The sequence below is a fragment of the Phasianus colchicus genome, chromosome 11, assembly GCF_987193195.1.
Source record: "Phasianus colchicus chromosome 11, bPhaCol1.hap1.1, whole genome shotgun sequence".
NCBI classification, from domain to species: Eukaryota; Metazoa; Chordata; class Aves; order Galliformes; family Phasianidae; genus Phasianus; species Phasianus colchicus.
This window is the reverse complement of record NC_143446.1, coordinates 17,319,431-17,346,565: the sequence shown is the minus strand read 5'-3', so window position 1 is coordinate 17,346,565 and position 27,135 is coordinate 17,319,431. Positions and strand designations below refer to the sequence as shown.

General features: G+C 48.5%; 1 protein-coding gene across 1 annotated transcript in view; it reads left to right on the top strand.

Annotated features, from left to right (window-relative positions):
* Positions 1 to 4,073: 4,073 nt before the first annotated feature.
* The window catches only part of RYBP (RING1 and YY1 binding protein), a 34,252-nt gene continuing 11,190 nt past the window's right edge, over positions 4,074 to 27,135 (top strand). Inside the window, exons 1-2 of the mRNA XM_031605804.2 lie at positions 4,074 to 4,221; positions 5,063 to 5,188. Of these exons, the coding sequence (XP_031461664.1) occupies positions 4,190 to 4,221; positions 5,063 to 5,188 (158 nt within the window). The 5' untranslated portion in view covers positions 4,074 to 4,189. The remainder of the gene's footprint in view (positions 4,222 to 5,062; positions 5,189 to 27,135) is intronic.

Genomic DNA, 27,135 nt, shown 5'->3' with positions numbered 1-27,135 from the left:
TTTTGGCTTGCCGTTTGAAGTCCCTGATAGTCAGCATTTGATCACTTGTTAATTCAGTTCTAAAACTATTTCCCAAAGAACCCATGAAAGACCATCTATAAATAGATGATATATATTAAAGGAGAACTTTTAAAAGACCCTTATTTGCTGAACAGAGGAAGTTTTAAGTTTTCTGGGATGGCAAAGAACATACACCAAATTTAGAAGCAAGTCAGAAATCCCTGGGTATCTGAGAAATCCACTTCTAGAGTTCTCCTCCCCTTTATCCTCCCCCTCCAGGGGAGATGTGCTAGAAAGCAGCCAGAGGAGCTCAGACGGTGCTGGGGGTGAGCAGGGAGATGTGTGTGTTCTGTGGGACACTGACCTCAGGGCTGAGCCCAGGAAGACACAGGGCAGGGGGAGCCATGGTGGCCACTCCACTGTGCAACTTCCTCTGCAGGCACTCGAGGTCCATCCTGACACCTCCTGCTTCTCTCCTCCAATTGCAAGGCTGTTTCCTCTGAAGGTTAGAAGCAGATGTTGGATTTCCAGACCACATGGCCAGCACAACTCGGCTGTGCTCTTCTTTCTTGTCTGTTAGCTCTTTTATTGCTCTGACATTCTGTATCCAACCCCAATCCCTGGTGTGCTTTCAGAGTGCAGCCATACCCCCCTCAGCCTTTGTTTCCCAGGTTGTGCAAGTCATTCTTACAGAGACTTCTGTTAAATAGGCTCTCTACCCCTCTGACCATCCTAAAAGCTCTCCTTTGTGCCTGTTCCAGCCCAAATGCATTCTGTCTTCAACTGGAGAACTGCCTGGAGAACATGGAGAATGGCAGTTCCAATAAGATCTTGCCTATGGGTTGTGCAATGCCACTTGCTGTTTCCCTCTGTCTCTGCTGGAATTTTGGACCCCTCTGCTTGACATTTGCCTTTCCAGAAGCTAGATCACACTCATGGCAGATGAATTATAGAATTGTCAAGGTGGGAAGAGACATCTAAGATCCCTGAGTCCAACCCCAAGCCATTCCCACAGTGCCCACTGACCATGCCCCTCAGTGCCACTTCTCCTCAGCTCTGGGACACAGTGACACCACCACCTCCCTGGGCGGCTGTGCCGCTGCCTGACTGCTCCTACTGAGAATTAATTTCTCCTAATATCCAACCTGAACCTCTTGTGGTGCAACATGAGGTTATTGCCTCCCATCCCAGCTGAGATAAGTCTTTGCCTCCTGTGTGCCAAACCAAGGAGAAGTCAGAAAGTTTTATTATCGGCACCCAACCGCCTACGTCAGCTAATGCTGCATTTCGCCTCATTTCACTTTATCTCAAAGTTATTCTTTGCTTCAGATGCGACATCTGCTTCACATCTTTGGGTTGTTATACAACCCCTCATTTTCCTAATAGGGTCACTACTGAAAAGATAAGTCATGCTCATCCCAAGGCAGTTTTCTTGGAGGAGCTCTGCCAAGGACCTTCCTCCAGCCTGGCTGAGCTCCTCACTTCATCCCCTGCCCGTGCTCTCAGCTCAGCTAAAAATACACCGACTGACAGCTATCAGTGTCCTTACTGAAGTCTGGAAAATGCACACTGCGCAGGAACTCTTCCTTATCTCTTGTTTCTCCCTCACAATTATCAGCAAAGTCTCTCCGTGTCTCTTTATTAACCCAACACACTTGTTAGCTCGGTACGCTTTGCAGCAGCGCGCATAAATCTCAGCGGTGCACCAGGGCTATCCATTAGCGAGTTCTGTGTTTACACAATTCCTCACACAACGCTTTCCCCAAAAGCTTATGGACTCAGCCTGGGCCACATTTTTAAGGATCCTGTCAAGCGCTAAGTGAGATTTCCAAGAGCAGTTTCCTCCTGCCTGCTTGCTGGCAGCGGCACCTGAGAGCCGGCGGCAGCTGAACTGTGCTGGAAGCAGTGCGGGGTGCGGCCAGTTGGCCACCGTGCTTCTGGCCACTGCCTGCCCTCTGCTTGGCTGTTCTGGTCTGCGGCGAAGACTTCCAGCGTACAGCGCCTGCTTCCTCTGCCAAGGATGCTCTTGTGGCAAACCTTGCTCTGCTTTGTGTGAAGTCCGTCAGCTCTCACATAGCCTTTTTCTTCCACCCCTCAATATCTTCTCAGCTTGGAAACCAATGCTTCGCCCCTCAGCAGGATGTGTTGGATGCTGCAAAGTGAATGGCTGCCGCTAATAGGGTCTGTGCAGATTGTTCCCGGTGCCTACCCTTAATTGCTAACTTCTCTTTCCACCCACTTCCACTAAAAGGTGCTAATCATGTGGTGAGACGCAGCCTTCCTGCCCTGGAGAGCAGCAGCATCGCTTCTGGTGCTACCAGCGCTCAGAAACTCATAGAAACCCCTATGTGCTGAGCCCCATTCCTGGGTAACACATTCCCCATTAAATCCACAGAGAAGTCATTTACAAGTGGTTAGAGTTTGGGCTCCTGAGGACAGCAGTCACTTCTGAGAAGTTACGCAGCTCTGATGCAAAATTACAAAAATGCATCTTTACTGCAGCAGCTAACGGGGCCGAAGGGCTTGAGTTAATATTTATATTTGGCATTGAACCCTACGCACAAATACTGACTTTGGCCGTGCGCGTAGCGTCCCGCTTTGTTTTCGTATCCATTTCTACCAGTGGTCCAGGTGCATGGAAATACCCCCATGCTCTCAGCACGGGGTTCAGGAGATGGTGCCAGGCTGCGGGGCTGCCAGAGGGGTGCACCTCTGCACAGGGGGAGGTGTGTGCTGCAGTTAAGACCAGACCTGTTCCCTGAGCTGCAGTAGGAAGCGGGAGTAGGGACGGTCCTCCTGCAGTTGTGAGGGCTCAGAAAACCGCTGGCTCTGTCAGTACCACAGAGAAAGTGCCATTTTGTTGTGCCATTTTGTCAAACGCAGAGGGACGGCAAATGGCTGCGACAGCAAACGGAGTTGGGCTGCTCCCAAGCCAAAGTTTCAGCACTTTCTGCCTATGTGTGCTCTCCTTTGCTGATGTTGTCCCCAAACACGTTGCTGTTGTCTGTAACAGCGCTGCGGTGGAAGCCCTGGCTGCAATCACACAAAGGCCGCCGTGCCTTGCACACACCGCCGGGCGCCTGTTCCCACACACGTCCCCATAGCAAACACTGATGCTATCTTCTAAAAGAGCAAAGATGTTTGGAAAACAGCAGATGCAATGGGAAAATGACACTTCCTACTTGTGATAATTACACAACCTTAGCTCTGCCCTCGGAGGATGCCTGCTTCTTGCTGTACCGCTCAAGAACTGGCAGGGAGAGGGCTCCGTGCAGCCCTTACATCGGAGGGGGACTCGGTGGGCGCTGGGGTGGGACGAAACCTACTGCTCGAGGAGGAGTGCGGCCCGACCACCACAGCAGGCCGGGGGCTCGGAGCTGCTTTGGGCAGCGCCACTCACTGCCACCTCAGGAGTTTTGCTTCAGTCGGAGCGCGCGTACGGATCGGCACCGGATCCACGAGGATGCCGCTGACGGATTACGGACGCGCTGTCAGAAGACTTTAACTCAGAGCCGTCTCTGCGCAGGGCCGGCGGCTCGACCCGAGGAGAAAAGCCAACTCGCGAGGGCACTTCGTGAAGCGCTCGCGAAGCAGCGGCGCTCCCCCCCCCGCTCGGAGCGGGCACCGCAGCTCCTCTGCCAGTCCGCCGCCGCCCCCCGCACCTCCGCGAGGCGAGCGGGGCCTCCGGGGCCGCCCCTCCCGCAGGAGCCCGGCGAGGGGGAAGGGAAGGGGTCGCCTCCGCCCGCGAGAAAGCCGTCCCTCCTCCCGCGGTGCGCTGCGAGGGGGCGACGGGCGGAGCGCGCCGGGGGGCTCCGGCGGGGCAGGGCCGGACCGCGGGGCTGGGAGGGCGGGGGGAACCCGTCGGGGCGGCCGCGGCGCGGGGGGCGCTCCCCGCTCAGGGCCGGCGGCGGGGCCGCCACCATTGGCCGCGGCGCGGCGGAGAGCTCCGCCCGCCGGAGCGGCGCGGGGAGGAGGAGGAGGCGGAGGAGGAGGGAGGGCGCCGGGCTGCGCTGCGCTGCTAGTCTGGAGCGGAGCCTGGCAGCGGCAGGAGCGGCGGCGGCGCGGGGGTGAGCGGCAGCCGGAGCCCGCCGGCCGGAGGCAGCCCCGTCCCCCTCTCTCCCCCCTCCCCTCCGCCCGCCCTCCTCCCTCGCGGCTTTCTTTGTGCGCAGGGCAGGGGCGGCCCCGATCCATGGTCATGGGCGACAAGAAGAGCCCGACCAGGTGAGCTGGGGGGCGCGGGGGCGGGCGGGGAGCGGCGCCTAAGATGGAGGGAGCGCGGGGGGGGAGGCGGCGAGGCAGCCCGGCCCGGCGCTGCCGTGCGCGGGGATGGCGGCTGTAGGCCCCGCGCTGCGGGCGCGTGGGGCGGGGGGAGCGGCGGCGGAGGGGCGCCCTAAGATGGAGGGAGGGAGGGAGTGCGGGAGGGGCGGCCCGGCCTCGCCTCGGCGCCAGGTGCGGGACTCGGGCGGGAGGCGGCTAAGATGGAGGGAGCGCGGAGCGGGGGGAGGAGGAGGAGGAGAAGGAGGAGAAGTGTGCGCGGCTCTCCCCGCCGGTGCCGGGCTGATCTGGTGTGAGAGCAGCAGCCATGGCGGCTCGGCTCGCACACGCACTCCCGCCCCGCACACTCACTTCTCCCAGACAAAGGGAGATTTAACAAGGTGGAGGCGGCGGGCGGGCGCCGAACACGCCTCCCGGCCTTCCAACTCTCCGCCACGCCGCCCCTCCGAAAAAGGAGGGCGAGGGGGAGACGGCCCCCGCTCGCCGCTGCCCCCGCCCCGGGGCTCGGGGCGGCCCTCCCGGCGGGGCCGGGGCAGCGCGGTGCGGCCATCCCGGGGAGCGGAGCGGAGCCGCGGCTCCGGGCTCGGGCCGCGCTGGGGAGCGGCGGGGCGAGCGGAGAAAGCGCTGGGTTTTCAGGGCTCTGTAATATGGTTTCTAATGTGTGTGTTTTCTTTCTCTCCTCCTCCTCTCTCTCTCTCCTCCTCCCGCTGCTTTTCTCCTCCTCCCCAAACGCACGCATACACACACACGCACACACACACACAACGCTTCTCCCTCCCTCCTCCAGGCCGAAGAGGCAAGCCAAACCTGCGGCCGACGAAGGCTTTTGGGATTGTAGCGTGTGCACCTTCAGGAACAGTGCTGAAGCCTTCAAATGCAGCATCTGCGATGTCCGGAAAGGCACCTCGACCAGGTATGCCGCACCTCTCCGGATGTGTTTCATCGCACAGAGCGGTTGGTTTTGCTGCTCCCTGATCCCGGTTATGTGCAACCCCCCCTGCCATGTGCTCCAGCTGTCCCCATTTGAAATAGTGTGGTTTTTAAAAATTCTCTTTCAAGCGCTTAATTAGCCCCAGGAAGCATGTTCCGTGGCTGTGGCAGCGACCTGAATCTTTTTGTTCTCTGCTTTTCTGTTGCTGTTTTGAGAAAGAGCTCTTAAAGCTCTGCAGGCAGCCGGGAGTGCTCAGATGGTGTTTTAGAGCAGATGGCTTTTGGGGAAGATGTACCTGTGTGTTGTGCTGGAGTGACAATAACCAGGAGTTGAGGAGGGCAGCAGCTGGGACTGGAGATGTCTCCCACCCTGAGATGTTGATCTCTGCCTGTTGTCGCCTGGAACGGATTGGTTGTCGTGGGGATGGAGTTTGTTTCGGAGCACTTGAACTGTCAGCTCTCTGACTGCCTTCTGCTCAGTAACTTTGTGCGGTTGTGAAGCTGACATGGAGTGGTTAATTTAACTCCCAAACCCCCCAGATTGTACTCTTCCAGTTAGTTGGTTCAAAAAGTTTGTTCTAGAAGGACCAGTTGGTGCTAAAACAGGCACGTGGTGCTCTTCGTCTGCTTTGTTGTACAGTGTTGTCTCCTGATTTCCTTTTCTTAAATGTGCATGTCCCATATTTGGTTCACGTTACTGCTCCCTCCATCAAGGCAGTGGTCTGTTAGATGTGCCTTGTGGGAAGCATCGTTCTTTTCCTTCTTAGGATGAAGCAGTGTGTTGTGGTGCTGCCACAGGCAGGCTGTTCTTGTGAGTTGGGTGTCTGGATGGGATCGACAAAGGAACTCACGGTGTTGTTGGTTGTTGTTTGCCTGTGCTTTAAGCAGTAGGAGGTGGCAGTGTTTTTTACAGGGAGTGTGCTTTTGGGCCATTGAAGCTCTCTAAGTTACAGTCATAGGATGTGGTATTCACTGTGCACAGATTACAGGTAGCCCTACTTTTTACAAAAATATGCTGAGATGCCAAACTTTAAAGTTGTTTCATGTCGTTGAATGCAGTCCAGCTCTCGGGACAGCAGCACTCTGTACATGCATAGATCTGATTCTTCTCTAGCTTTGTTCAATCTTGTTTTGTCATGCAGCTGAACCTTCAAAGCATGCTTGAGTGCTGTGGGTTTCTCTTCTCTTGGCTTTACCTTGATGCAGGTAAAACACGTTGGTCCTGCAGCTTCTGGTACAAACTGTGCTGCTCCAGCGCAGCGTGGAGCCCTGCAGTCACCGAGAGCACTCACAGCATAACGTGGAGCATGTGCAGAGTGTTTGTAGGAGGGGAGTCCTAATGAGATGTGGGAGTCCACATGGAGCGTGGCTGGTATCATACCGGACCGTTTTTGTTTGGCCACCATACTGATGCTTGTTTGGAGAGCAAAAGCTTTATTTTTTTTCTCCTTTTTAAATGAGAAATTTCAAAAGGTTTGTTGAGATAGTAAGAAGGTTTTGTCTTCTAAAGGGCTCTTCAGAGGGAAAGCAATTCATGGTTCATGTTAACAACTACAGCCTTGCTTGCAGATGTGATCCACGGGTCTGCAGTGCTGTGTCTGTTTAGCTTTTTTTATAGACACTTATGAATGGCTTCTAATTTTAATTCATCAGCTTTCTTTTCATTTTTGCCACTTTCTAAATTGCTTTTGTTTGTACAATTTGAGAAAGTCTTTTAAATACTCAATGGACCATGATGCCTTCTTGCATATTTATGTCATTTATGAATAAATACCAAGTTCACTCACAACATTCAGTTGTATGATGGGAAGGGTGGGGGTCAGAGCACTTTGTTGTGGTTCTGCTCTGACTGTTACTGTGTGTGATGAACAAGTCGATGGCTGGGAAATTCATCAGGATTTTTTAAATGAATGACTGATGTAAGGAAACCTTGTGAGTTGTGATTGATAATTTATTACCTGAAACACGATGAGCTTGACTTCTGAGTTGTAATTTGACAAGTTGGTGACACTTATCCCCATCTGAAACTGCCTTGCATCATGAAGGCTGACTTTGATAGGATTTATCAGAAACTTACCAAATGCACTTTCTAAAAAACTCAAGTGAAAGAAGAGCATCATAGATGTGATGAGGCAACTTGTTTTCATCAGATCTTAGTGGGAAATTACAGGATGCACAGCATTTCTACGAAGATCTGATATGTTCCTCCCCCATAGAATCAGTTCTTTGCTGTAGAATTTTGGCTGACAAATGTTCTCCTACCTGAGAACTAGCTCGCTGTTAGCTAATTCTTACTGTGTCTGTGTTCTCAGGCTTGATCTGATTGCTGTGGCATGTGAGAGAGGGGGGCTGGCAGCCTTGACGAGTTGGACTTCCTCTGCTCCAACTATCCCCTTTCCATAGGATCTCAGAAAAGGAGCTTTAATTACAGTAAGAAAATGCAGAGCAGTTGTGCAAACATCATACTAAACCTGTAGTATTTACTTGAGTATTGGATTTTGATATAGGTTGTCACTGACTCACTTTCCCCAACTCTGTTCCTGCTTTTTATGGTTAAACTTCACTCTGGCAGGTATGTTGAGTGTGGAGCACACTGACTTTTTCTGAAGTGTTCCTTCTGTGAGAACAGCAGCAAAGATGCAAGCTGTGTTCAGCGCCACAGCATCCAGTTCAGTGAGGTGACAGTTTAATTGGCTGGCTTGGGAATGAGTAATGGCAACGTGCTTGCTGGGCTTTGCAATCATTTTCTTTCCTGGAGGTTTCTGCATTGGTGCAGTGGCTCAGGAGCTGCTGCTGTCACCGCTCCCACGTGTGTGCTGTGCTGCTCGGGTGGTTGCTCTGCTGGAGGCTGTCTGCTCCTGAATGCAGAGGGATGGAATTTAAACTGCTGCTGGGAGCTCTGCTCCACTAACACACATTCCCTTCCAATACCCATTCCCTCTTCAGCATGGAAGGAAAGTTTACTTTGGATTTCCTGAGAACGTTAGGCTGTGTTTGGCCTTGTATTCCCTGTTAAGGGGAGCTGTATGTCCCTGTGTGAGGCATCACAACATTTTCACTCCCCCATTCTTTCTCTGTTGGTTCGGGTATGTCATGTTCCTCTGCACTTCTTGGGGCTGCCTCTTCTCCAGGTGTGACTTTAAGGCTTTGCTGCAGAGTAGGATGTCCCTGTATTTCACAGAGAAAGTTACTGTTTTCTGAAGTTTTCCTTTTGGTAAACGTAGCAGCAGCGGAGGTGAAAGCTGCTCTGATGTTCCTATTTGTCTAACTTTAAGATAAGTGCTTTCACTATCTGAACTTTGTGTCCTTTATTGCAAATGTGCCTTGATTATAGAGAAATGCTCTGAAAATCATCACCTGAAGATGTGCAAGCAGCAATTAGATGTCTGACTTCCAATTTAAAAAAAAAAAAAAAAAAAGACTTTAATAGAAAGACAAGTTGCAGTGTCAATGTCCTCTGGAAGGCATGCGTTTAGTATTAAGTGTTCCTGTGTGCATATTGCTAGTATCTGTGTATACTCAAAGCACATGGTTTGGGGAAAACATACATTTCATTGCGGAGCACTCAAGTAGCTTACACCATTGGATTTTCATTCTTCAGCCATCCTAGGTTTTGGAAGGCCAAGCTGAACCTATTCAGTACAACTTTAAAATGAATTTTGTCCTCTGTGGAACAAGTGTCTGGATGCTGGCCTTCATGCCCCATCACTTCTCCAGGAGCTTGCTTTGCGTGCCTGCAGTAGCTGTGCTCATACCTTGCAGGACATAAGTCACTGCTGTGCTCTCTCGCTCTGTACCCGGGCTGGGCTGACCAGAATAGACATCAGATAGCCCTGCTATTCCTGGAATGAGGAATCGCTTCTGATCCCGACCTCTGCAGGACTGATACTGCAGCCCTGCTTATTTGCTGCCTATTAGCAGGGCTGCTCTTTTAAAAATGCTTGCTGGTGTGTAGCTGTGGCGTAGGTTAGAAACAAAGTGGTTTTCATTCAGTCCTTTAATGTTAAATATCTTTCACCCACGTTAGGGTGGGCTTTATTTTGTCATCACGTCTGGCCTTTTAAGTGGGTTATTCTCTATGAAAATTGAGTATCTGCCTCTTGTGGAAAAAAGCTGTCGGGGAGGGGAACTCAGTGCTTCTGCTCTAGAATATTAACTTTGCTAACTGGCTGCTTAGGACTGTAGTGAAATCATCTCTGCTTGTGCAGCCATGGCTGAAGTTCAGTGGCAGCCAATGGGGTCTGTGTGAGCCCTGGGATGTCCCTGCACCTTGTGGGTCTGGAGACGTGTCCCCTCAGGAGCTGTCTGCTGGTAGGAGTGAGAACAGCATAGTTCTGCCTCGGTCAGTTCAGTTGCTGGAATTAACAATATGTGTTTGGTAAGTGTTTGTCCATGTGCAAGGAGTTCTTCAGACCCCAGTTTTCTTGTATCTTATTTACCAGCACTGTCTGAAACTGATTGGCTGTTACTTTCTGAATGTGTAGTTGAAGAGCACTTTTACTAGGTTTGGCAAACCCTCTGTGGTGTGGGAGCTAAAAATAGGAGGAGCCTTCTGCGAATCTAGCATTTTACAAGCAGAAAATGCTGATTGTTCACAGCAAGACCTGAGTTCTCAGGCTGTGGTTTGGTGATACACCGCTTGACTTCGTGACTTATGTTGTTGCACTTCAAGTGCATCAGCCAGCATCAGTTATAAACTGTTACTGGTACAGATTCAGCTGCTGTTTTAACCAGCCTAGAGTTGGTCTGTTAGGCTCTGTCTGGGCGGATGAAGCTCTTCAGCTGCAGATCATCTATTATCTGTCATCCTGGTGCAAGCACAAAACTGGCATAGGATCAGGCTCCTGTGCTTTGGCAGCTGGGAAGGAGTGAGAGCCATGTCCTGATTTGCTCTTTGCTGGTGTTTGGCTCTGGCATTAATGATCTGGTTACTCCGATCCCGGATTTTTTCTCCTGGGCTTCAACACCTCTGGGTTCATTCCATGCAGGGAGGATCCTCTATTAATGTGTAGCATCTTGGGATAGCACTGAGCTATAGCCTTCAAATTTGGGTACCTGAAGTGTGGTAGGTGACAAATGCCATAGGCTCTGTGTTAGCTGCTGGGGCTCACTATTCTTCTACCACTTTTGCTCCTCAAGGATCCTAGTGAGGAATTTTAACTACATCCATTGTGATGCTTTTGTATTAGGGAAGGAAAAAAGCATATTTAACAGTGTAGTAAAGTGTTTAATGTGGATAAAGTGTATTATAGCTTTCACGTGGAATGCCTGTTTGGGTTAAATGATGGCATACTGGAGGGTTTAAAGATCTACCCCTAATTTCTGCTGGTGATGGCATAAAGGTCTGATTGATAAACTGCAGCACTGAGCATGTTAATCTGCCACTGATAACACCCAGTGTGGGTATTATTTATTTTCTCCTTACTCTATAGGCTGCTTTTTTTGGAGACAGGAATCCAAGTCAAAGCATGCATGTGCATGTAGGAGGAGAGAGCACGCAGCTCTGTTACTGCTGGGCTCCCTGGGACACTGGGCTCCTTCTCTGTAGGTCAGCATGGATGGCTTGTAGGCAGAAGAATGCAGGGTGACTCCCTGCATGCCTGTCTTATATTGAGAGGATTGTTTCAAACTACTGTCAGCTGCCCGTGGAAGGGCTGTACATCTGCAAGTTCAGTGTGTAGGTTTTGTGCCCCGGTGTGGCTTCATCAAGCACATGGAGCCTTGTCTGAACTGGAAATAGAAAAGCTTTTGTACAAGATTGCTCTGAGGAAGTGGTGGATACAAAGAGCAGTTCTCTGTGGACACCTTTGACTCGTGCAAGATCTTGACTTACTGTCCTGTGCTGCGTGTTAATGTTCCCAGCAACCCTCGGAGCTGTGGAGCTCTATTGGGGCTGAATTATTAGATCTGTGCAAACAATGCATGTGACCCACAGCCCCTGAGGGATGAAAGGTGTCAGGCAATGTGCTGAGGGCTAGATGAGTTATTTTGGTTGGCTCACTCCAGCTTTTGTGCTTGGATGCCTCTGCCATAACTCCAGGCTAGTTGGCTGCAGGCTATGAATCAGGTGTCCACTCCCCTTTAGGAGTGGGAACTGCACAGCTTTGCTGTTGGTGTTCTCTTGCTGCAGTGCTGCTCTTCTTCTCCCTGCTGCCAGACTTGGAAGGCCAGGCAGTGGCTTCCATTGGTAAGAATCAAAGTAGTTGTTGCCTGCACACAAATATGACAGTGTGGTGAGAAGTAGACTTGGCAGCGTGCTCCTGTGTTAGCTGGGCAGAGGACGTGCTCTGTGTTCTCCATTACGTGCAGGCCTTTGTGTCTGTGTGAACCTTCCTACCAGGAAACCCACTGACCTATTTTGTGGGCTTTCACGTAGTTCTGTAGGTTAGTGGGTTTCAGTTCCACAATGTAGGTCACTTGCAAGGTGCGCCGGAGTTTCGTAACACAGCTCTGACCTGAAATCAGATTCACACACACTATAGATGTGGCTGCGTCCTGCGGCTGTGCTTTTCATCTCTTTGCACTGCCCTCCTCCCAAGGCAGAAGGAGAAATCTGGGCATTTCCAGAGGGAGGTGATCTTGCAGGAGGGCTTAGGAGCATTTCCACAGCGTGCATATTTCAGACAGGTGAGGGCACATTGCTCTTATTTGCTGCCTCGTGCCTTTTAACTGAAGACACTGTTTCAAAAAAAAAGAAAGACTGCAAATATTGAAAATTGCATTCATACTGTAAGCAGACGTCAGATTACAGAAGTAAGGTGACAGTGCCCATGTTCTGTATGTGCAAGTTCCTCTTGGAGGTTCCACGTGCTAGATACTTTGCTTTCCTTCCTGTCAGCCACGAATCCATTTAAACTCCTAGTTACATCTGGAGGTACGGCCAAACCCTTGGTGTCTTTCTTCCCATAAGCCAGCTGCTAATTAGGAGCGTGTTCTTTGTAGCAGAGCACTAATTGGGATGCTAACAAATCACTGTCAGCTTAGCATTGGAAGTGGTGTGATGCTGAGTAGCTCGGCCATAAGGCATTGCTGCTCACAGCAGAGGGGTACATGTGGGACCCAGCTTATTTTGTAGCATTAGGCCCTGCTGGAAGAGCGTGGGAAGGAGGGCACGGACTTGAAGCATGGATCCTGAAAGCAGGTGAGTGGCTGTGAGAAGAGCATTGCCTGGCTCAAGGGGCTGCCTTGGGGTTGTGGAGCAGCCCGTGCTTGCTTTCGCACAGAAACACGTGTGGCTGTGTGCTGCAGAAGCCTTCTGATTTTTAAATTGATTTTAGCTTTCTGACGGCTGTACGTCCCGAGCCCACACTTTGCAGCAATTTGCTGAGAGCTGAGATGTGCCATATTTAAGCAAGCACAGCGTATGCTTTATGTCACTTGCTATGTGGAGGTGCAAACTTCCAAAAAAAAAAAAACCTATCTGCAGCTTAATGTCTGAGTGTGTCCGGAAGCTGCAGAAACTCCAGCTTTAGGATCTTCTCTGGTTGGTTGTCTTCAAATCCAGAGGCAGTAAAACAAGCCAGTTTTGGGTTCTGTTTAGGGATAAACAAGGAGTAAATGTTTGGACGTGTTTCCCGAAGCAGAGTGCTCTTTGGGATCTCTGAGTGATGATGGATTGTCTGTAACACACAGAGGTGCTAAGTGAGACAAAATATCTCACTGAGATAAAGCTGCCTACTTCAGATTTATATTGTTGAGTAGACAAACGTGAGACTGATTATAATCTTGAAATACTTTTCCTGAGCTAAATTATTTTTGTGCGGGTGGAACGATGTCTGGGTAATTCATGTGCAATTTAACACAGCCAAATCACAGAGGTGGATGAAGGATGCAGAAGTGCTGTGTGAGGAAGATGGCCAGAGCGCTGCAGGGTTTGTGGGGAAGCTGTTAATTGAAGAGGATTCCTCCTTTCTTTTTTCTTTTTTTTCCCATGGTATTCTGGATGTGGTGGAGAAATACACAGAAGGATGTGTGACATCTCTCACTTCACCCAGGTGGTGGAGGCACCATTCCTGGGGGTGTCCAGAAAACGTGCACTGAGGGCATGGTGATGGTGGGCTTGGCCAGCTTTAATGGTTCTACAATTCTGTTTGCAGGTGCCAGTGGGGATTTGGCACTGGGGCAATCTGAGCGTATGTAAAAGAAGCTGGGAGTCACCTTTAGGGAACGAGTATGCTGAATGTCCTCAAACTCCATTCTTTAGTCTGCCTGGTTGTATTTGCTGTCTGCTTGAGCTTGCCCAGGGAATTTATGCCTGTGCTAGGTGCTCCATCCATTGCTAAGGAGCTGCTGGAGTAGGGTTCTGCTGTTGTCGGGGAAGTGAAGTACTGAAAGAGCAAGGACATCTAGAAGTGTCTCATTGCCTCATTGTAACAAGGAAATAAAGTGGGGCTAATTTACCTGGGTTACAGATTCTGCAGTGAGACTGCTGTTGTCAGTGAGAAAGGTATGTTATGATTCAATTAAATATTGTGTGTTCTGCTGCACATGGAGTTACAGTGTGAAATTGTCAGCATCCCTAGCATGGACCAGCCATGTGACACCAGGGAGAAATGGGCAGTGTGTTCAGGCAGCTGCAATGGGAATGGGCATAGAGCTTTGGGGGACAGAGCTGCACTCCTAAAAGCTGCTCTCCCGTTATTTATTAAGTCTTATTATGATATATGGCTCAAATTGTTGGCAGTTTTTCCAGTGGTTGTTTTTGGTCTTTAGAAATGCCAAAATGTCTCTGGGAAAAATCCTTGGGTGGGATTCTCCCATTCTCAGTAAAGAAATTCATCCCTAAAGCACCATGAGGAATGAATTCTGCTGTGGGAAGGATACGCCCTTATCTATTTCTTCCTCTCTATACAGCTTGTGTGTTCCTATGGCGTGCCAGGCTGCAAGGAGTACCTGCATGTATCTGCACTCTGCAGCAGGGAGTAGGCTGGGCTTTCCTGGGCCTCTGGTGACAGTGTCACCATGTCTGGCAGTGGTATTGAGAAGCATTGCTCAGAGGGACGGAATATGTACGGCTTGTGGGGGGTCTAAGTTAATTTTTGGAGAATTCAGCTGGTATGGCACAGCTGTGTTACTGAAGGCATAGGGTTGTTAGAGCTGCACGTGGTTTCAAATGTGGGACAGCAGTGAGGAATGCTCTTCAGCATGGGTGTGGGAACATAGTACTCTGGGAGCAATTAAGAATCATTAATTGGAAGCACTTGTTGCCGGATGTGACTCAAGTTAGTTGCAAGTTGCTTCATTCACAAGGTCAGGAGAATCCCTGCATTCAGATGGGTGTTCTGGTGGTCCTTGAAGTTGGGGGCTGTGTGTGGGGATAGGTGGCAATGCCAGAGCACCAGCTGGGATATCTGCAGGTTCATTAGCTCATTTATTTATAATTACAGCTTGAAAGACCTCTGTGAGATGGGATCGCATTTACATGCAGAAGTTCAGACCTAGGAGTGCCTCCTCTCGATTCCTCAGTTGTATCTCCGGGTTGAAACACAGTGGGAATTTACACGGCTGTGCTGAGTCTGCTATTACTCAGCCAGCATTCAAAGTGATAGTGAAACTGCATCACAAACAACAGCTTCCTGACCTGTGTGAAGAGGGTGACGTTTTTTTCCAGTTACGCATTAACCAGCAGATACCACTCTGCACTGCTGACTTTGTAGAACATCCAAGTGCATGCCAGGTGCCTGGGTGTCGAGCAAGGCACAGAAAACAATGCACAATAAGGGACTTGCTGTGTTTCTGTACCAGTTCTCTGTCTTTTCCTGAGGGGTAGCATGTAGCACTTGCTCATTTCTAAAAGCCTGCCAGGGGCATGAGCAGTGTGGTTTCCTTGTTGTGTTTTGTTACACGAAAGCGCACAGCATAAGGAAATGCCTTTTTAGGCACGGATGTGGGGATGTGGAATGCTGCTGTAAGAAATTAGTTTAATAGCAGTTGGTGACTGTATTTCTGAATGTGAGAGCGTTGAAATGTCATGGTGGTTCAACAGGTAGGTGACACACGGAGACGGTGACCTTCTGTTGTTTGCATCATGCTCCCCTGAATCATGTCCAGGGGCTGCAGGGCAGCACTTTGCTGGCAATTGCAAGAGCAGGATCAGATCTCTGAGGCTGATTCCTGCGAAGATAGGGAGTAAGCTGGCGTTAAACTGAAGGTAACTTTTGTGGTCTTGCTTTGTTCCAGGAGCATTTTTTCTTTTTTTTTTTTTTTCTTTTTTTAAAAATCTATTTAAAAGGAATGAATTGTGTTGTATGAAGCCCTAAATGAAGCTGCAGGGACAAATTCTGTTAAGTAAAGAACCTCTTTGGATTTCTCATTGCCTTGGTTATCTCTCTATCCTATCAAGTTTGAACAGTGCTGAGACTGGTGAAACTTGGGATTTTATCATTTAATCATTTATATATATGTCAGAGATGGTAATCAAACCAAGGCCAAACCACTTGTTACTTCCTGGGAAGAAACAAAATGCTCAGTCCAATATATTCATGAAATATTGCAGGGCCATAATTCTTAATGAGTCCCATCTGTCCAAAGTGTATTCTTTCTGCTGCCAACTGAGAGAAGTTCTTGGTTTTGGTGTTAGTGTACAAATACAGTTGTCCTCTTCCTCCTATTGCTCATGTGGACCAAAAAGATGATGATCCTTCTGCTGAGCTGTGTCTGTGCCTTTGCTCATGGAGCTGGCAGGTGAATTTTATCTTCAGCAGCTCAAGTAAGGCTCCTCTTAGAATAATTTCTTGCTCAAGGCAGAAGTTGTTTCCTTACCTGTCCTGAGCTGCTGGGACTGTGGTGTTTTTTGAAATTCCATTCATCTCTTCACAAAACTTTTACAAGTACCGCTTGAATCATGTACAGCCTGGAGAATATCCTGGGGATAAAGAGGCTTAAATAATCTTTACTTGGGCTACTCTGGTGTGTAGCTTATATTGCGTTGAGTATATGGAAAACACTGAAGAAAATCAGTTCTTTACTGTAAGAATTCTCCCAGGCTGAAACTGAGCATTTATCTTAGTGAAATTGAGTGTGCTAAATTAAGTGAGATCTGCAGATGTGTTTTGGCTTAAAGTTTTCATTGGTGAATACAAATGTTGTGCTGAACTCCAATGAAATCCTCTTGCAAGGAGAAACTTTTCTGATTAATAGCTGTATGAGTTGATGGATAACTTTGTTTCACTAGATTTCTGAAAAAACATCCCATGTCTTCTGTGGTGGTTAGAAGGGAGAACAAAAACGGGAGCAATATACTGACATTGCTTTTACTAAAAAGACATTGATATTCTCCTAAAAATTCAGTACTGATTTTTCAGCTCACGGACGTGAGTGTAAAACTGAACTTCTTATTCTGCAGAATGTAAGTTCTTGAGCTCAAAACATGCAGCAAAAGCAATCCCATGAAAATCAATTAGAATAATAGAGTACAGCCATTGCAAAATAGCATTACAATAGTTAAGTAATTATCCCACTGCATGACTTAGCAAGAGGGATAAATAATGCATGCGGAATTGTGTTGGGGCTTGCAAGGGAGGTTGGTGCTGGGAGTGAGGGGGGAAAGGGCGCAGATGAAGCTCTGGGCAGGGGAGGTCTGATGGGCTGAAGCCTTATTGAGCCTTGAGAGGGAGCAAAATAGACCATTTTCTATTTCTTTCATGCTCATTTGGAGATAACTTTCAGGAAGAGATCTTTGCTGTGTTAGTGGATGAACTCATAGCGATGTGTTTTTTCCTCCTTAGTGTGGCACACTGGAGGTAAGACGCACACACTTAAGAAAGGTGTGTGGGGCTTTACATGGGACTGCTCTAGGATGTGCTGGGGTTGGTCTGATGGCTGCTCTGGCCCCAGAGGGAGGGATGGAGTGATGCCCACTGGGTTTGGGTGTACAGCATATATGAATGGCGGTGTGCTCCTTCGTGGGTGGGAGGTGGTCCCACCTGTGTGATGCTCAGCTCTGCCAGCTGCAGGAAGAGGCAGTGAGTGAGGCCACTGCACTGCTGTGTGAAGGGACAAGGACTCGGTGGCACACAGAGGCACTGCAGTGACTGGTCAGGAGGCTGAGCTGCTTGGACAGGGTATGGCTGCTGGCTGGTGCCATCCAGGCCGTGGGGCAGCTCCTCTTGGTGCCCTTCCCTTTCTCCTCCCTACTGCCCTTCTCATCAGCACAGGACCAAGAATCCTGCTTGGTTTGGATCTGTTGTTTGCCTTTATGTTGCAGAAGTTTTCCTTTATTGTGTAAAGAGGGGTACTACATGAAACAACTCTTCAGGCTGAGGCTGAGCGTTTCTGTAGTTGCTCTTTTGAATAGAAATTTCAGGGAAATTGTGCAACGCCTTTGTGTTATACATTGCTAGTTAAGCTCTGACAGCATCTCACCACTTGTGTTTTGGGGAAACTGAAATGGTCTTTGAGATTTCCCCAGTAGCTGCTGTTCTGTGACAAGCTCAAATGTGAATGTCCTGAGGACGCAGTGATCAGAATGCAGAGCTGCTGCTGTAATGCTGAAGGAGTCTGATAAAAGGTTGGTGTAATTGTGCCATTTGCTTACTTTAGTTGTCTAAAGCCTCGTACTGTACTCCAAATATTAGTTAATTAAAAAAGAAAATAATTATCCTGGTGTGTAACTTGATACAGGTTTCTAAAATTGGCACCTTAACAAATGTATTGATTGATTATTTAGAAAGTAATTCCCATGTCTTAAAAGAGCCACTTAGTATTGAGATGCAGCATTGCTGCCCTCCAGTTCTGGGTCTGCGTGGGTTCCCTGTGTCAGTTTGTTCAATATTCACTGCCACTGACCTTGGATAATTAAGAAGTCTGCTGTTTGGAGGAGATAAATGCAGCTTGTGTTTGGCACATGACTGATGAGCTCAGCTGTGGAAGTGTAGTTTCTGTGCTGCTGGCAGGATGGATGCTGCCCTGCACAGCTCCGCATCCCTCTGTGCTCCAGAGCTGAAGCTTTGTGTGGAGGTCTCCCCAGGCTCCAGCACCTGAACCAGTTTGCATGGGCCTCCTTTCTCACTCAGGATATCATGCTATGCTTGTCCTGGCAATAGCTCTCAGAGGCGAAGATGGCTAGTAAGTTGCTTTTCTGTTTTGTCTTTTTTTCTTTCTGATCTCTTCTTATTGATATAATAAAACCATCTTAGCAGTAGTAGTAAATCAACCCAAAGAATAGCTTTAAAAATACAGCTGTATCCGTGCCAGAGTATTTTAGCTGGTGTCAACTTCCTTTGTGTTCTTGAGAGACAGAGCAGTGGTGGCAAGTAGTGTTCTGCTGGGCTGCTTTGTTTGCGCCCAGCGGGGCACTGTCCCTGATGGGATCTCTGGGTGTGGGCACCCAGGAGGATTGCGGATGACATGTGCTTCTTATGGACTCTACTTGTTGAAGCCAAATCTGTAGCCTTGAAAATCTGGAGGACTTTGTAATCTTCCCCCCTGCAAGGATATTATTTATTTGTGAAATTGCATAATGCCTGTTATGCAAGCAGTCTCTTTTCAGCAACTGTGTAAAGTGTATTATAGAAGAAAAAAATGGGTTTTTGTATGTTAAATTCAGGCTTCAAGTGGCACAAAATAGATCCCACAACTGAAGTGTTTTAATGAAGAGAGGCTTTAACGAAGGCTGCATTCTATTTATAACAGGAGCGAGGCAGAGCCGAGCGCAGCTCTCACAAACACTCACACCTGTTTCCACAAAGAAGTTCGATTCCCACCATGCATCCAGTTCTGAGAAATAGTGATTAAGTGCACGGACTGTGTTGCAGATGAAATCAGCGCAGACCTATTAAACTGATCTATGTTGGTTTCTTTTTTTCCTGGAATATCTTTAGGAAACAAAATCTTAGGTGAAATATAGGCATATCTCATTTTACAGCATCTCACTTAAGGATTTACTGCTTACCCTGAGTTCTGAGTCCTTTTTCCACCTGTCTGTACACATCCTGAAATAAGTCACTTCGTAGACAAAACGCCAAATACGCATCTCTCCTTTCCTTTGCTAGCTGGTGCAGTTTGAAAGTTTCCTGAACAACCTGAATTAAAAGCAGCAGCAGTTGATGAATGGCTGTTGGTGGGGCTGTAGGAGGGCACTGGAGCCTTTGTGCCTCGCAGTGTGGATAAGAGCTCTGTGTTGAATGCTGCACAGCTACTTTCTTTGCAGACTTCATGTTCGGACTAGGTTCTCATGCAGTCTATCTGTTTAGCTCTGAGTGCTTTCTTTAATGGGATACGTCTGAGTAGAAGACTGACTCGAACGCAGGAGGCATAAGATGAAGCTGTTGTCACAGCCACTGCCTTTTTCTTGTGCATTGCTGTCTACTGACAGCTTTTCAAACTTGCCTCCAGGTCAGAAGACCTGTTCTGCTCAATTCTGTCATTGGAGCCTGTCTTATTAAAACAACAGATGAGTGTGTTTGTGAAACCACTCTGGTGGTTTTGTTTGTTTATATAGCAGTAAAAAAAAAAAAAGTAATCTGTGGAAGCATGGGTCCTGCATTTCCAGTGGGCTCTGTGCACAGGCATGCTCTGCTGCTCTCTGACAGGCCAGCTTCATGAGACTTGGCTGTGTAATGTTCTCTTCAGAGACTTGTTTTCAGGTATTTTATCTTGCTACAGGAGAGTGGCAAGGTGTGGGTGCCTGCCGTGCTTGTCTGCAGGGCTGCGGTGTGCTGGGGCACTGCTGCAGCAGGTGGGATGGAGAAGTGGTGAACTTGTGTGGTGGAACACCCTTTCCTTAAACATCTCCTGCTGGCTTGCAGTGTGAGGGTTGCAGAGTATGAAGGAGCCGACTTGCTGGTGTTTGTGTGCACTGTGGAGGGATTTGGTGGCTGTTGGTTCCATGTGGGAGATGGAAAGCTGTTGCTGAGGCTGCAGGTGTACAAACACTGCAGGGTGCAGCCGTGGTGCAGAACTGCTGTTGGTGATGATGAGGACAGGAGTGCCAGATGGGAGCGTTTGAGATCAGGACCGTAAAGCTGGATTTACACCTTCATGCGAGCATGGAGGTCCCAGAGGAAATAAAGCAGATCTGTGCTGTGTCAGAAAGCTGCCTTGCAGTGGAAATCCCCACGGAAGAGCTCTACCAGCGCTGCAAAATGAGCACGCTTGTTTACAAAGGGCGTTTGTGGCCAGGCTTCCTACTGCAAACACACATGCCTGGAGGTTCAGCCCCAGCCCTGCAGGACCTCCGTGCTGTGCTGGGCAGGAGGAGCCAGCTGGCAGGGATGGGCTGAGGGCTGAGCCTCAGCTGGGATGGACCCACCTGAAACACCAGGGTGTGTTTGTCATATCCACAGCAACCTCGGGCATCCGGAGGCTTGGGGATGGCTCCATATAAATGTATGTTTTAAGTAGCTTCTGAAATGACGTCCCACCTTATGGGGTTTTTCCCCAGGCTGGGAGGAGCAGCTCCCAGCAGCAGGAGCCAGCCAGCCACAGGGCGCATGTAGCTGTTGGCTAGAGCTGCTCACCTCGCACTGAGCAGCACACAGCCAGCTCTCTCGGGCTGCTGCTGCAGAGGAAAGGAGCTACATAAACAGGGAAGCTGCAAAATAAACAGGCACCAACCCAAAGCCGGCCCCTGTGCATCCCAGGGCAGTGAGGCAGCGGGTTCCGAGTTAACGCTGTCTGCTGTTGAAATGAACGTGTGCAGGAGAGCTCTCTGCTTTTGTGCTTGTGCCATAGTGATCATTTCCATTCATCTTTTTGTGATACTCACAGGGTTGTTTGTTTTGAGGAAATGTGTCTGGAAAGCTTGTGGTTCTTTAAGTTGTTATTGCAGTATTTACTGTAAGTGGCTGCTTCTGCCTTTTTGACTTGGTGTGCCTCCAGTGTTCCTAGTACAGGTAATGATTTTCAAGCAGCAAACTTAAACCTATGCTGCTTTCTAAGTTTCCACTGAATCTTTGAAGACTTCTGGGCACTGGATCCACACGTCAGGGTGCTGCTGGCCCTGTCCCAGCACAAAAGCCTTCTGTTGATGGGATCCTGCAGCTTGCTGCTTCTGGGAGTCACTCTGGCAATTAAGATAAGGGGGGAATATTTTCTGTTTTTCTTCTCTATGGTTTGTTGCACCATTGGGCCAACCTGGGAGGCTTTGACTCTATTTTCTCCCTGGCTTTAGTGCGGTGTGGGGGTCTGCACTCAGTTGGCTGCTCAAGGCAGTGCATGCTGTTTTGTGCATTGAATCTGAGTAAGAACATGGTTCTGTTTTTAGCTTGCTTTTACTTGGAATAAACAATTAGCCACACAAATCCAGGAAGAAATTAGAAGAGGAAGCAATGTGAGATGGTAGTATCTCACTGACTCATTTCTGCAAATCTGTAGCAACGAGTAATTTCTGTAATCTGGTAGATGTGCATCTCTGATGTGGTGTGATCTTGAGGATCGGAAGACCTCTATGTATTTTCTTCTGCTGTAGTCATCCTGGGGTAAGTCACTGCCGCAGCTTCCCCGCTGTTAGATGGAAATGAACCAAAGTGATAAATACAGGTGGTACTGAGGTGCCTGGGTGGTATGGTGTGGGAATACACCTGAAGCACCAAACCTGCCCCCATCTGACTGCTCAGTGGTGGTTGTCAGGACTTTAATTTAGTAGTTCTGGTGTTGTGTTTGGAATTATAAACACACGCTCCTTATTTTATCAGCAGCAAAATACTCTGTAACACTGTGCATAAAAATTTCCTGTATTTAGCTGTGGAGTTAGGAATCTTTTATCATTTTCTGAGTATTCATAAAAATCTGTAATGTGGCATCAGATGTAAGTGTAGAAAGTCTTGGTGTGCGGTACAGAAGGCAAGGTGTGAGGGGCTGGGGGGGGATGCACCGTGTGCTGTGATTGGGCTTTCTGGTGTGTGTTGCTATATGGGGGAAGTGAAACTTCAGAGATACTTTGTGTGTTCTTCCATTTCCAAGAAAGCTCTCCCTAGCACATCTGTACTTCATTCATCTACAAACCAGTTTTGCTTTCATTGCCTTTCTTCGTTAGGAACAACGTTAAACGTGCGCCTGTCTGCTAATTGCATGTGGTCTGCTGCTTCCTTCTAAATAAAGGATCTTCACTTGCAGGACCAGCCTGGAGCTCCAGCAGCACGCTGAGTGCTGTCACTACTCTTGCTATGTGTGCTCACCTCTCAGTGGGTGACCACAGCATTTGTGCATACATCTCCTCCTCCTGCAGTTCTGTGCAGCTGCTGGCAGTGCCCTGGGCTCGGTGTGTCCACACTCAGCTGCTGCCTTGCATGAGGCTGCCAGTCCTCAGCGTGCTGTGGGTCGGGCACGCGGCCAAGGGCAGCTCTGTGCCGGTAGGGAGAAAGCATCAGGAATCCCAATAATGCACGCAGCAGTCCCTGTGCTGCTCGGTCAGTGGAGACGAGCGAGTGAGCTGTGGAGAGATTGTGGGTATTAAGTGGGATGGGTAATGAAAGGCTGCTCGGGCACTGATGGGAGGCTCTTTAAATGGAAAATGACTTTAAGTGATGGTGCTGGGCTGGTCGTGGTGATTTGCAGCTGGCGCGGGTTTCTGGCTGAGCTGGTAGGTTTCAGCAATGATAACTGCTGCTGTGTGATGGAACACCAGGATTGTTTTGGAGAATTCAAAGGAAGAACGTCTAACAGAGCTTGCTCTCTTTCCCTCCTTGGAGTCCAGAAAGAGGGCAGCTGATTGTATTTCTGTATGTTTGTGTGGGTCTGCTTTATACAAATAAACGTTAGGTGGGGAAGAGCTGAACTGAAGTCAGTTCCTCCAGCCCAGGAGCGATAATTCTGAAAAGCCAGAGTGGTGCTCCTGGGGCTGCAGTGCTGATTTGCCTGATGCAGGTGCGGGAGCAGTGGCAGAGCTGCAGCTGGGGGCTCCTTAGGCTTCCCCAGCAGAGTGCTGTGATCAGGCACGGTGGGTTTCACTCGCCTGTCTGTGTTCTGTTCTCATTGTTTATCTCATAAGAAGAAATAAGGCTCGAAGGCACATGGTCGCCTTATAAAAAGGCATGCCTGCCTGCACCCTTGTCTCAGAGCATCTGGTATTCCATGCAGTGTTAGGGGAGCATGCTGCTCCACTGGGCAGGGAGCTTTCCTCTTGGACCACAGGCAGCAACCGTTTCTGTGCAGTGTGTGCTGTGGCAGAGCTCAGCTTCTCTCATGAGATAAAGCCTTCCTGACGTAGCTGAATTAAAATCACCACCTTGCTCACTTGGCTCCTTTTCATGCCATCCCTGGAGATTTAGGGCCTACAGAGACTGTTCAGCATCTGCTGTAGAACAGGTAGCGTCTCATCGTGCTGCTGTGTGAATTGAGCCTGGCTGGTAAATGATAGAGAAATCTTTTTTTCCCCAAGCATGCGGAGTGCTGCTGTGCCATGAGCACAGCACGATCTCACACCAATGAACTGGCACATCCCTGCACTGCAGGTAGCTCTGCAACACGGGGACTCCAGAGGAATGGCTCAGCTGTTTTAAGCACAGAGCTGTCAGCCTTTGTGCTGCCGGTGCACCTTGCTGCAGGATAGCAAGTTGGGGGACTGTTTGCTTTCCACAGGATTACACACAGCTCAATAACGAGTCCAAAAGGAAGGAGCATTCAAGGAATTGTTTTGTTGTAAATCTGAGTATTTTATTACACGCATTGTGGTTGCTGCCAGCTTTATGAACTGTTTTCCAATTTTTGCTAGTGAGAGCAGCTTATTTCTGACACGCGAGTGAAATCGCTTTGGTTTTATCATCCTTTGGGTGATAGCAGGCGAGTAAATTTTGTGCTGAGATCAGTGAATTTTCCCTGACAATTTTAGAAGTTGTAAATCAGGGATCATTTGGTAGTTCTGCAGAGAAGTATGTCTGGATGGAGGTGCCAGAAGAAACAGTGCTGCAGCTTTTGCAGTTTTGGTGACCAAAGAACATAGCCTAAGGAAAAAGAGTCAGTAATCTCGGGGCCATCATCTCAAGTTCAGACTTGGTTGCATTTTTACGTTTACGGCTGCATCTGGTTTTATATGAACTCAGTTGTGGGTTTTCCTACTGCTGTAGAACTTCTTCCCTGCAAAAACAATTTTAAGTTGTTGCAAAAGGAGGGGTTTTGCTCTCAAAGTGCAGTTTTGCAGAGGAAGATGGCTCATCACTCCTGAGTGCAGCAGGAGCTCTCTTTGCTGCTCTTTGTGCTCGGGGTTTCGAGCTCTGTCCCTTGGTGGCAAGCAGGTGGACTTCAGGGAGAGCTGTAAGGGTGCTTCTGCAGTGACAAACACTCCCCGCCATTCCCTAGACATCCCTGCTCTCTGGCTTTATCCTCACAATGTAATTTGTATGCTGATACTCCTGCTGCTGAGCTCCTTCTCCAGCTGGTGAGCATCATGATTTGTAAATGTGCCCAAATAGTAAGGAAAAAGCCAATGCTGAGGTTCCTGGTAAGAGTTGCACGTTCCTGCAGGCATCACTGAAAGAGCCTCTGACACCACAGAGTGACGGATGGGCAGCGAGCGGGCAGCTTCCAGTAAATGCTTTCTCCAGTAGTGCTTGTGTTTAATTTAATAACCTTTTAATTCTTAATCTAAGAACCAAAAAAAAAAAAAAAAGTAGTAAAAGGAGGGGTTGTCTTGGCAGTCCTGGCTGTGCTGTGTCTGCACATTGCTGCCCTTTGCAGAGCACACAGGAGGCAGCAGGTGGGCCCTTGGCAGTGGCTGAGGGTGTGCTGGAAGCTCACCATAGGTGGCCATGCGTTTTTAAATGGACTCTGTGTAATCTGTGGTGAACAGTGATTTTGTGTGTGTGAAGTCATTGTTTTCTTGCACTTTTTTCTTTCTAAAACGTTCAGACCTAATGCTGGTAGTTGTACATAATGCTTTGCTGTGTCCTCGTGTGTACAGCTTACAGCAAAGCCTGTCCTTCCCGTAGACCCAACTGTGTCTTGCTCATGAAAACCCCAAACCTGCAACCCAAAATTAGATCTTCCTTGGGTTAACTTATTTTTAAACATCTACTTCAAACAGTCAGTGCAGAAGGAAAACTCCCCTCTTTCAACAGAGTAATGCTCAGTCATATGTTTCTTGCTGTTTGACCTTTTGTTCTTGGTGCTGCTGCTGTCCTGTGCTCCTGTATTACATGGGGAACCACAGGTATCTTTACACGGCTCCTGTAATGCTGTGTAGTTGTACACTAAGGGCAATTTGTTCATTCATCTCTTTTCTTGCTGCTGAAAAAGGCTGTGTGGTCACCACAACTGAGCTGGAAAACACGCATGCATGGAGTTCTCATCCCGTTGTTTGTATGGCTTAATTTCTCTAAAGTTTAGGTACTTCCAGGCGTAACGTTCCTTAAAGGAGGCAATTTTATTCTTTTTCTGTTGGATGTGTCCATGGGTTGGTTCCTAACCTCTCTTGCAGAATTTCTCTGAAGTGGGATTAGTGTACCATTGTTCTGACACTAGTGGTTTCATAAACACATCAATACTTTTAGTCCCATTTTTCCTTTGAGCAGAGACACACTCATGTTGCTGGGATTATTAAAATAATCATGTACTTCAACTTTACACTGCACTGCATATGAAACAGATTTCCTCAAAAGAAGCAGAGAGCCTCTCAGAGGTCTGCTGTATCACCACTTGCATCAAAGCTCGAACAGCATGAAATTACCCAAATCCTCAGTACTTCATGTTACATGAGGCTTTTGACTCTGAAATCCCACTTGATGCTACTTTCATTCTTCTGATAACAGAGTTGTAGGAAAGTAAGAGCAATTATAATTAGATCCACATTGCTGGGATTGCCAGAGTCCCCGTGTGTGCTGCTGTGGCTGTAAAGCAGGCTGCGGTTTCCACGCTGTGTCTTCAGGAGATGGGTGGTTTGTGATGTGTCGAGAAAGCAGGATCAGAGAAATCCCAAACAGATACAGAAATTAGGGTCACATGAAAAATACGGTGAGACTTATCCTCCTTTATCCCCCTGCAAATCCAGCTCCGAGTAAATAGCACATGTTGAACGCGTGGTGTGATCTGTGTGCAGTCCTTGTGCTCTATTTTCAGCCCTGAAACGAGTTTCCCAAGGCGAGTCTGAAGATCTGGAAGGAAGTGCACAGGGAGATGCTTGGCAGAACCTTAGGAGTATGGTGCTTTCTTGTTCTGGGAGCACAGCAACGTGTGGGAGCCCTTGGTAGAAGGACTTGCACTTTGGGCGCTTCCTCTTGGTCTCACTCAGTGTCACTTAATGGGACATCCCAGGGTACAGCCCAGCTCTGTTAGAGAAGGGGTAGGGCGGTCCTCTCTGCAGTCAGGAGTGTGACTGTGTTCCTTGTGGGTCCTTTACGACTTGAGATGTTCTGTGGTAGCTGGGAGTATTTGTGTGCAACACGAGGTGAAGACCTGGTTGCCCGAATCATACTCTAAATAATAGCCAAATATGTTCAGCTTTCTCATGAATCACAATTTCTTTGCTGCAATTACTTTCTCCTGTGGTCAGCTGCAGTTGAACACTATAATTACTGTGAAGCAATTGGTTGAATGCACCTTTGAAAGCATAGTTTAATTGTGCTTAGTTTTAGGGTGGGAGAAGCCAATCCTTGTCACTGGATTCTGAAAACACAGGCAGTGTTCATTTATGTCACATCGAGATTGCATCTTCACAGTTGGGTCTTTATCCAGACTGTCACATTAATAGGGGGAAATTGCCCAAGCAAAGCCAACTTAATGCCAGGTAAAGGGAAGCCATCTTATTGTGGACACTTGCATTGACAAATTGTTCTTATGCTGTTGGCATCACTACAGTAATTCTGACCTTTTTGTTGCTAGCAACAACTTAGATGTGTTTGAGACCACTATGCAGTGTTGCATCTCTTCAAGGACATTTATTGTGGAGACTGGGATTTGTTAGCTGTGTTGTGTGTATGATGACATTCAGCTGAATGATGAGATAGATATTGGTGTTCTGTTTAGAAGAGGCTGAGATGAGGTTTAATTTTTGTTGCC